General features: G+C 34.6%; 1 protein-coding gene across 1 annotated transcript; it reads left to right on the top strand.

Annotated features, from left to right (window-relative positions):
* The first annotated feature begins 1338 nt into the window (after positions 1–1338).
* On the top strand, positions 1339–10602 carry LOC8275267 (vacuolar protein sorting-associated protein 41 homolog). The gene is made up of 19 exons (XM_002523702.4): positions 1339–1991; positions 2793–3062; positions 3143–3322; positions 3491–3748; positions 4462–4594; positions 4683–4773; positions 4950–5052; positions 6008–6111; positions 6206–6299; positions 6400–6555; positions 6639–6701; positions 6820–6885; positions 7073–7273; positions 8161–8238; positions 8328–8447; positions 8556–8636; positions 8747–8832; positions 9692–9773; positions 9869–10602. The coding sequence occupies exons 1-19, from the start codon at positions 1713–1715 to the stop codon at positions 10301–10303; spliced, it is 2880 nt and encodes a 959-aa protein (XP_002523748.2). The 5' UTR covers positions 1339–1712; the 3' UTR covers positions 10304–10602.
* The last annotated feature ends 863 nt before the right edge of the window (positions 10603–11465 follow it).

The following is an 11465-nucleotide window of genomic DNA, read 5'->3' as shown; positions in this document are numbered from 1 at the left end:
AAAATTAAAAGTATTATCATTTTCAAATAAAATTGTTGAAATTTCATTTTATCACTTAAATCTGAATTTAAAAAGACCTCACTATGAATTATTTTTTTTATAAAAAATTAAAAGTATTATCATTTTCAAATAAAATTGTTGAAATTTCATTTTATCACTTAAATCTGAATTTAAAAAGACAAGTGGTATCAACCGTTAATTGAATAAAGCAAAACAACCAGTTACTTGACCATCAAAAAACACTAATAATTTTGACCAGTAGACAGAGTAATCATCCCAACACATATTATTATAAATGTTCTAATCTGTGATAATAATGGGACTTGAGCTTCCTCAAAGAAGCCTTTTTTTTTTTTTTTTTTATAATAAATTTATTTATTTTTCCTTAGAAAGCTTTTGCCAGTTTTTTTGTGAGAATCTTCTTACAAGGAAAAGGAGAAATGACATCGACACAAGGATATTTCCTTTATGATCCACACAATTGAGTATTTTTTATGTCATTTTCGTGGGGTACATGGAAGATAGTAACCATTATATATATATATATATATATATATAATCTCAAGGTCCACATTACTTTAAAGAAAGAAAATAAAAAAAAGAAAAATAAAACATTTTATGCGACCAAAAATGGTCCAGAAATGAGTCCATTATTTCACCTACTCAAAAGCATCTTCTCAAATGACATAAATTTTGTGAGTTTGACGGTATGATATGAAAGTTTTGGCTGATAGAAAAAGAAGAAAAAAAACATTGTTATAAAGTTTTGTCTTAGCAAAAATTACATGAATATTATTGGAGTCCAAATATAATTAATTAATCTAAAAATGACATATATTAGAGTTCCATAAATTTAGTGTCAAATGAAAATAAAGACGAGACTATTTCAAAAAAATAAAAAATTACAAATCGTTTTCTTTTTGAAAAATATGTCGTAACTTTTTTTGTAATAAGTATTTTAAAAATAAAAAAATAATATCATCATTATATATATATATATATATATATATATATATATATATATATATATTATTGTGTTATTTATTATCCAAAGAAATTTATCAGATATTATCAATATAAATGTTCACGTATTACTACTGTTATTAAATATTTTAATATATAAATATGTTTAAAATATACGTGTTAAATTAGATTTTTAATTCCTAAATAGAGAATTGTTTAGATAAATTACTCCCTATAAATATAATAAATTCTCAGGAGTAGTAATAATTTTGTAACAAAATAGATGTTAAATAAATATGAGACGTTTTCCATTGACACCTTTCAAATTTTTGATTGGCAGAGGGGTTATATGATTGCGGGAACTAAATCCACTGCGTACGTGTTTATGTCGGATTTCGAATTCGCACCTTCCATGGAATACTAATCTGCAGAAGAAGAACAAAGTGGCCCAATCAAATCAAAGGAAAGAAGAACACAAACCAAACAGAAGAGAGTAAATAATGAAAAAGAAGAAAAAAAGTAAAGACAAGTGTCGCACTTAACTTGTCATCACTCTTTTGTTCTCTTGTTAATTAATAATTTAACTAAAAAAGCCGTTTTTAACCAAAACCTCGACTCCTTTAATCCAATCCCCCAAACAGAACCTAAATAACCAAACAGATCTCTCTCTCCCTCAATCATTCCTTCTTTACTTTGCCTTTCCTCCCCTTCCCTTTCTCTCCATAACGAATCGCACGATTTTCCTTCAAATGTCTCCGATTCCGCCGGAGAACGGCGTCGACGGCGACGACGAGCGTGAAGAAGAAGAAGAAGAAGAAGAAGACGACGACGACGTGAATGAAGATGAAGATGAAGAAGAAGAAGAAGAAGAAGAAGAAGAGCCGAGGCTCAAGTACCAGAGAATGGGAGGGAGTATACCGACGCTACTATCAAATGATGCGGCGTCGTGTATTGCAGTAGCGGAGCGTATGATCGCGCTCGGTACACTTGACGGGACCGTTCATATTCTTGATTTTCTTGGTAATCAGGTGATTAATTGCTTAGCTCAACTGTTCATTTGTTTGATTTTATCCTATTGGATCTGAGTTTCGATTACAATTTGCAATCTTTACTTTTAATTAGGGACATTGAGTTAATGATACTTATTATTCAGCTCTTTCTTTCTTTCTACTGTTACTTAATCTTTCTGTTTTTGTTGCTTTGAATTTCATCAATCTATAGCTTCCAGCTCATATTAGTAAATAAAACTATATATTGGCAATGTCAACGTTTAGCTAGAATTTTAATTGTGTTATAGTTCATAATTGAGTAATGTTTTTGAAAATGTGTATTTTGCTCTCTTTTCTTTTCTTTTCTTTTCTTTTCCCCTCTTTTGTCTTGTCAAGTGAAAAATAGCTATCCTGTGAGATGGAAAAACTATTTGGTTCCTGTTTTTCCATTCCTTGAACCAAACAAGGACTATAAGAGGACGTTTAACTATGTCATATGTGAATGTTTACAGGACACTCTTACATTGTCATAACTATATGCTTGTTCTTTTACTATCAAACACCCATGTTAGTGTACCAATTATTACTTGCTTCAGAAGTTTTGGAGCTAAAATAAGATGCTTTGAAGTTAGGAATTAGTCATTACATAACAATCAAATACATTAATTTTCTTTTGGGAATGGAAGAAGGGAAGGAATGAGGGTTGGCAACAAACGTTTGAAGTGCTTTATTTGCGTGGCCAATAAGCTGTATTAGGGTTAAAAGATTGTTTGTACCTTAAAATTGGTATTGCGGTATTACAGTATGCTTGAACCATGTCCTTAATTTGTTTCTTTCCAGGTTAAGGAGTTTGCTGCTCACACTGCTGCAGTCAATGACCTCAGCTTTGATATAGAAGGTGAATACATAGGAAGCTGTTCAGATGATGGATCTGTTGTAATACATAGCCTTTTCACTGATGAGAAAATGAAATTTGATTACCATCGTCCAATGAAGGCTATTGCTTTGGACCCTGAATATTCAAGAAAAACATCGAGAAGATTTGTAGCTGGTGGTTTAGCAGGTCATTTATATTTTAATTCAAAGAAATGGTTGGGCTACCGTGACCAGGTTTGTATGATACCTTATTTATGGAGTTTCCAGTTAAGGTTTTTGGTTCTTGATATTGAAGATTAATTTGTGCTCTTTAGGTTTTGCACTCTGGTGAAGGTCCAATACATGCTGTAAAATGGAGAACAAGTCTTATTGCTTGGGCTAATGATGCAGGCGTGAAGGTTTACGATGCTGCCAATGATCAGCGTATAACATTTATTGAAAGACCACGGGGAAGTCCACGCCCTGAGCTTTTGCTCCCTCACTTAGTTTGGCAGGTTAGTCAATGAACAGGTGACCCATAACTGTCTGAACAGTTTATCCATCTTTTTCATCAATTTAATATATTTGTTTTGTTTTATTATACTCTTGTGGTTTTGAAATTAACATAAACATGTGTTTGCCAAATTCTACGCAATGTCTTGGCATCTTTCTATTGCATTCAGGATGATTCTCTCTTGGTTATTGGCTGGGGAACATCTGTGAAAATTGCATCAATAAGAGCAAACGAGCATAAAGGAACCAATGGGACATACAAGCCTCTTCCAGCGGCTAGCATGAACAAGGTGGATATTGTGGCATCTTTTCAAACCAGCTATTATATTTCAGGAATTGCTCCTTTTGGTGATTCTTTGGTTGTTCTAGCTTATATTCCTGGAGAAGATGGGGAGAAGGAATTTAGCAGCACCATTCCATCAAGACAGGTACTTCCCTATAATGTTGTATGGAATATATGAATTGTGATTCTTGACCTAGCACCTGTTATGTATAGACGTCAATAGAGAAAATATGTGATGGTCATTTTGATAAACTGAAAATAGGAGGAAATTAGGTGGTTGCATCAACTAACCATTTGGGCAAATTTTGGTTGGATCATCTTTTCAATGTGCATAATTCAATAGAAAAGATATAATTTATCATTTTGGCAAACTGCAAATTAGTCTCATTGGTTTTTTCTTTTTGTGTTGGTGTTTGCCACTTATTTACTCCCTGATTTAGGTAAAAGCATACTATAGGAGATCATGCTGCATATAGAGACTCAATGACTAAGGTTGTTAAACATCATTTTCTCATCAAGCTTTAGTATTTAGACCTCCCCTCATGTGTCGCTTACAGGAAAGATGCATCATTCTTTATAGCAGTTAGTTTATTAGTCGAGCAATTCACATTGGTGCTTATGTTGTTTGCTTCAGCATATTTTTTCTGGTTTTCTGTGAACGTCAATACAAGTTCCATTTATTCTTGCTAGCATGAATTTAAAGTTTCCTTACTGATTATTGCCTTTTGATGCAAAAATTGTATGGTTCTTGTGGCATTAAAGTAGCTTCCCTTTTAGAACATGCTTGAAAATCAATTTCTGGCTTTCAGCTATTAGAGATGTAGTATTGTGTCTGATCTGTCCTACCTATTTAAACAGGGTAATGCACAGAGACCAGAAGTACGCATAATTACATGGAATAATGATGAACTTGCAACAGATGCGCTGCCTGTGCATGGTTTTGAGCATTACAAGGCAAAGGATTACTCCCTTGCTCATTCTCCTTTCTCAGGTTAACATATGTATATTTGAAGTTGGTGCGTTTTTGTATGTTAGATGTTACACATGTAAGTTCTTACAGTTTTTTCATGTAATTTTAGGTAGCAGCTACGCTGGTGGTCAATGGGCTGCTGGTGATGAACCATTGTACTATATTGTCTCCCCAAAGGATGTGGTTATTGCAAAACCAAGGTTAGTTTCAGTTCTTAAATAGAAGTTTTTATTTCTTGGAACTTTTTGCATTTCAAGAACATGCATCTACAAGTAGTTAACCTTCTTGTATTTCAAAATATGCTGTCATTACTAGTGGAAACCTAATTGTCCTTGAAATTTGGAACTTATTAAAAGATGCAATGATGTTCTATTAGGGATGCTGAAGATCATATTACATGGCTTCTACAGCATAATTGGCATGAGAAAGCTTTAGCTGCAGTTGAAGCAGGTCAGGCTCGGAGTGAACTCCTTGATGAGGTATATCAATTTTTCATACATAATATTTAAATGTTAAGAGCTCTGTTGTGTCTCATATTTGTTCCATATATTTTTTTCCACGAACACCTGAGTTGATAATTACCTTTGTTCTCTTTGCGGTTACTTAAGGAATATTTTTTTCTTAAGCTTAGCCTTAGCTCTAACTGAGGTCATCTGCTATGAATAATACTGCAGCTATTTCAGATCCTCAAAGCAGGTAATATGTTACAGAGAAGATTGATGATGCTGAATTAATAGTTTTATGTGTAGAAAGGATGGTTAGACAGTTCAAACCCTTTTATTGTTGTTCAGTTACAAGGCCGTATGATTGACGTTTTGGTCTTTTGTACTGCAATAAATCATGCATGGCAGGGAAGGTTCTTGATTTGTTGGTTAGTGTAGAAACAATAATAGTGGCACCATAAGTAGCATGTATCCTGCCTCTATGATGTAAAATCTGTATGTGGAGAGGATTGTTTTGGAGCCTTTGAGTGGAGTATTCAGTCATGGAGCTAAAGTCTAGGATCATGTAAAACATAATGTCACAGACCTTCAAGATGCATAATAAGACTTATTTGTTATCAGCTATATGCTTTTCTTTCTTTTTTATTTTTTTCTCCTTTTCCTTCCTCCAACAAAGTTTCTGTTATATTTTTCCTAAAAGGGAGTGGTTACAGTTCCTGTGTTTAAGAATGCTTATCTGGTCCTTTGCTCTTACAGTTGGTTTAAACATATTTTATTGCCTTCCTTTCTGTTCTTCTCCTTATTCCATCTCTTGTTCATTTCTCTGTGAAATGTCAATATTCTGTTGAAATTGAATTGAAATCTGTCCTCCATCTTAAACCTTCATTCTGTCTGTCATATGAGTTATTTGTTTGTTTTCCTACAACTTCTTTTAGTTGCTATGTTAATTCAGCCTGCATAATGTCTCAATTACGGATTGTTGCATGTTCAGGTAGGATCTAGATATCTTGATCATTTGATTGTGGAAAGGAAGTATGCTCAAGCTGCATCTTTATGTCCTAAACTGTTACAAGGATCTGCATCAGCATGGGAAAGGTAAAAACAAAAAATAATAAAGAAAGAAAACAACAATTACTAAATATTCCCACATTCCTCATTAATAAATGACTGCAAGCTGGTTCTTTTGCAGGTGGGTTTTCCATTTTGCTCATCTTCGTCAGCTTCCTGTATTGGTTCCTTACATACCAACGGAAAACCCAAGACTGCGTGATACTGCTTATGAGGTTTGCAGAAGAATTGTATTTGTGTAGTCCCTTCATGCTTTTTCTGATATTCCAACTTCGAATCAAGGCAATTTTTTTTTTTCCATTGTTTATGCTCCAGGTTGCACTTGTAGCTCTGGCGACAAATCCATCTTTTCACAAGGATCTTTTGTCAACTGTTAAATCTTGGCCACCTGTAATTTATTCTGCATTACCTGTCATATCTGCTATTGAACCTCAACTAAACACCTCTTCCATGACTGATGCACTCAAAGAGGTTGGATGGGTTTTCTGCATGTCACTTCATCTGAAATTTTCACATGCTGCATGTGTTTAATCATAGTCTGCTTTTATCATCAGGCACTAGCGGAATTATATGTAATTGATGGGCAATATGAGAGAGCTTCTTCACTTTATGCTGATGTAAGTATTTTGTTGCACACTTACGCCCTGCAAATTTATGCAGAGAGACAGCAAGCAAAATATTGTGTCAATTTTATCATTCTGATGTATTTTCTTTTTACTGATTTATGTTTTTCAGCTTATGAAGCCAGAAATATTTGATTTCGTTGAAAAGCACAACTTACATGATGCTATTCGTGAAAAGGTTTGGCTCCACAAAATAACTTGAAATGGTTATAGCTTCATCTATTCCAAGTTATCATGGCTTATTAATGTAGAAGTACTATATTTGATGGTTTGATCTTATTATTTCCGTGTAGTTGTTTTCTTTTCTTTTCCTAACTTATTCTCATACCAGTTTTTCTTTTATGCTTGTGTTTGCTGCTTTGCAGGTTGTCCAATTGATGATGCTTGATTGCAAGCGTGCAGTTCCCTTGTTGATCCAAAACAGGGACTTAATTCCTCCAGCTGAAGTTGTCTCACAACTGCTGGCTGCCAGAAATAAGTGCGATTCCAGATATTTCTTGCATTTGTACCTGCATTCATTATTTGAAGCAAATCCACATGCAGGAAAAGATTTTCATGATATGCAGGTATGGTGCAGTCTGTTATTTTTGCACTTTAAGTTTTGAATTTGAATGCTGTCTTAATTCCAGTGCTTTAGTTACTGCAGATATTAAAATGTCAACAGCATCAAAATTGAAATTAGATTTTATTTGTGCTGGCTTTCTATTCCTTGTATATATACAATATAGTGGAGGGACTTTATTATTCTTTTGGAGGATGCTATATAGGTGCACGAGTCATGTGCCCTTTGATCAACTTAATGCAACTGCATCAAAGTTCAGCAACTTAGGTTAATGTGTTGTGTTTGTATTATGCGAGCGGGGTATAATCATATTTGGATTGACATGATTAGTTATAAAGCACTGGAAACTGAAAGTGGAATGCAATCTAGTTATTAGATCAGTGATGTGATAAGATACAAATCATTTAACAAACATGTCAAGTTGGGCTGACATGGCAGATCCCATTAGTATGATCTATTTAACCTGTTAACCCTTGTAGGCTGGTTAATATATGATCCAACACAAATTACACAATTATCTTGGGTTAGAATTGTGGTGACAGGACTTCTGCATGAATGGAATTAAAGCAAAACCAAACCCCCTTGCTTGTGATGTGATCAGCTTTTCAATGTTGGAGTAATTTTTGCCAAGCCTAGTTGAGGCAGCTTCATTTTGTCTGCTAACATGCTCAATTTTCCTGCCATCCCAGTCAACTCATTCTCTAGTTTGAATCTCAAAAGACTCTAGTTATCGACTTATCTGAATATTTTTACCTGGCTTCTTTTTGATGAAGATCTCTTTTTATCTTTTGTTATGCATCTGATGTAGTAAGATTCCTTAATTGTTAAGAGTGCAGTAAAATGTGTGGTTTGTCATCAATGTCTAACATTAGCCTTTCTTCACTATGACAGGTAGAGCTTTATGCAGATTATGATCCAAAAATGCTACTTCCTTTTCTTCGTAGTAGCCAACATTACACACTTGAGAAGGTTTGAACAGTCAATTTATTATCAATTGTTCATGTTCTAAGTCAATGAAAATGCAACTTTGTTCTTTAATTACTTATTATTAATTTCAGGCCTATGACATTTGCATCAAGAGAGATCTTTTGAGGGAGCAAGTTTTCATACTTGGAAGAATGGGAAATTCAAAAAAGGCACTTGCTGTCATCATAAATAAATTAGGAGATATTGAAGAGGTGTTTAATTTGACTTTGTTTTTTCTTTTCAGTTGTTTCTTGATCATTATTTGTGTTCGTAATAAGTTTGAATACCAGCATAAATAAGCACAATGATTTTATGTGCAGGCTGTAGAATTTGTCACTATGCAGCATGATGATGAACTTTGGGAAGAATTAATTAGGCAGTGCCTTAACAAACCTGAAATGGTATATTGAGATTTAGATTGCAGAATACTAGCACATTAACGCATTTGTGATTTTACATTTCTACATGCCTCTTTTCTCAATTTTCCCTGAGCATGTTTTGCTACCTTCAGGTGGGAGTGTTGCTGGAGCATACTGTTGGCAATCTTGATCCCCTATATATTGTAAATATGGTACCTAACGGGTTGGAGATTCCACGGTGAGTATGCCTGGACTTAGGTTTAAGTTTTGGCTGTGCATTTTCTTTTACTGTGTGGTCTCGAGTTTTCCTTCCCGAAATTGGCAATTGATGCAAACCAAGCAAAATCTGGAGATGCTTTAAGGCCAAAAAACTTTTGACTCTGATCCTAGTCTCAAAAATCAGTTTTTTACAACTTAACTAAGATTGCTTAAATTCACCGAGGTTAGGAATCACAGATGAGCCCTAGGTCAGAATGATTAGAAGAGAAGGAAAGGGCTTTATATGAGTGTCAAATTCTGTTCTTTCTGAGTTCAGGTACCAAGAAACTCTTTCAGCAATTCTTCCATGTTAGTAAATTTTTAAGGAAATGAGGACTCCAATTCCCTGAAATTAGATTTACACGCAGTCACTTTGTTGGTGATAGTATTGGTTGCATGTCTGTTATTGGTATTTGTCCTTTTTAGTTTCGCTGTTCTCTAGTTGCAAGACATTACCTTTTGCTGCATCTCCGTGTCAGTTTTGTATCTAATCTGCATTTGCCACATGCTTAACTTTCGGTTACCTCATAATTAAAATTTTTTTTTCAAGAATCTAGTACACGGCTTGACTTTAATCACCTAAGCCTTCAACCAAATTTTGCTATATGGATATTTTCCTCCCTTCAGCTCCATTTGAGAATCTACTATTTCTTCACTTTTTCCAGTCTAAGGCAAATCAAGGATTTTTATAACAAGAGTAAGACGATTTTGTGAGCACAATGTCCTGATAAAATACCCATTATGGCGTTTTCCACTCTTCAACTTTTCTTCAAATAATAGCGATAGTTCAATACAGCTATTTTGTGTCTAATTTTTCTATTTTTTAATCTTGTTTTCAGACTCAGGGATCGTCTGGTAAAAATTATCACTGATTACAGAACTGAAACATCTCTTAGACATGGATGTAATGACATTCTTAAGGTACTAAGCTTCATGCCCTTGCTTTTAGTTGAAGATAAAAATGATAGTTGTAGTACTCAGCAGTTTGTTAACGTGGTATTATTTGAAATGCACAGGCTGATTGTGTAAACCTCTTGGTCAAATACTACAAGGAAGCAAGGCGGGCAGTTTGCTTAAGCAACGAAGGAGATGATGCACGGGCGAAAAGAGATGGCAGTAGGGATTCTCAGACAACTGAGCGAACACCAAACTTGAGGACTATGGTGGTTAAGTCAAAAACCAGGGGAGACTCGAGATGTTGCATGTGTTTTGATCCCTTCTCTATACAAAATGTATCAGTCATTGTATTCTTTTGCTGTCATGCTTATCACATGACTTGCCTAATGGATTCCATGAATACTGTTAGTGGCCAAAGAGCGAGTGGAGACGCTTCTAGGGAGCAGGTCCTAGGGTATGAGTACGAGGATGATGACGATGATGATGATGATGACGATGAGGCAAATTCTGGTTCTCGTTTACGATGTATCTTGTGTACTACTGCTTCCAGTTGAGATAGTGTGTTCATATTTTGTTTATTTTCTATTTCTTCGCCCCCTTTTTTTGGTTGGGGAATGGGTAAGGGGTGTGTTCTGTGCGAGTTTTCGCTTTATTTTTACCAGGCTTTTCTCTCTTTTCTTTTTATTTTCTAAATTTCTCCCTTTTTGCCTTTCTTATGTTAATATATCATATATGTGTGCTATTCATCAATTCACCATTTTTGGTCGAGCTTCAGTTGTATTATAAATTAATATATTGTTAATGGAAAGTATTAATTTATCTGGCCATTTCATGGGCTAGTATTGGATGGACATGTCTTCTGTGCTTGGACAAAATTGCAGATTTCTCGTTAATTGTTCTCAGGATTTTCTTTAAGTTGTATTTTACGCTTTTCCTATATAGTTTTTGAGTTTGCCTTAGTGAGAAATAATATGCAAACGTGCACGCTTTCTAAGCTATCAAGCTAGTTATTGTATCTAAAAAGGTAAATCTAAAATCTTAAAACAAAACAAAAACATCTTAAATGGAGAACAAGCAATACTGAGAGCATCATTTGTAACCTTCGTAATAGGCATCAGACTTCGGCCGGGTACCTTGAGCATATCTTCATCTCAGAAAGTCCACTGATGCTACACAATTAGGAAGCTAATTATATAGCTAGTACCAAGCTTCACTTGTGTACGCTAGCATAATGCCTGTGCTGAAGGCAATACCTGGTGGATAGCTGAATATGGCACTCGTTCAGTTTCAGCTGTTACCCTTGTTTCTTGTTCTTGCAACATAGGTTTAGGTACCATTAGACGACCTGCGATAAGCAAGTCTTTCTCTACAGAAATCCCACCAGAATATAAAACACATTAGTATATTTATATGCAGACATTTGATCATTTCAACTACAATCCTGAGAGTTTTGGTAACTTTCAGCAGAGATGAATATTGATTTCGAAGTACTGGGGTGGAGTAGATGTCGGCTCTCCCATTTTTGTTTATGTAGAGGAAGAGGGTGATATAATAGATGATGTTTTGTTTGTTAATTTTATTGCTGAACTTGCTCATCGTTTCAAAGGTTTGCTGCTATATATAGAGGTGAGTGCATATATAATCTCTATGCTGTTTCACTTTTGTTCTCACTTAGTCATCAATTAATTGACATGCCTTTTTGCAGCATCGGTATTA

This window comes from Ricinus communis, chromosome 8 (genome assembly GCF_019578655.1).
Source record: "Ricinus communis isolate WT05 ecotype wild-type chromosome 8, ASM1957865v1, whole genome shotgun sequence".
NCBI classification, from domain to species: domain Eukaryota; kingdom Viridiplantae; phylum Streptophyta; class Magnoliopsida; order Malpighiales; family Euphorbiaceae; genus Ricinus; species Ricinus communis.
Note: the sequence above shows the minus strand (reverse complement) of the source record. Positions and strands in the feature narration are given on the sequence as shown.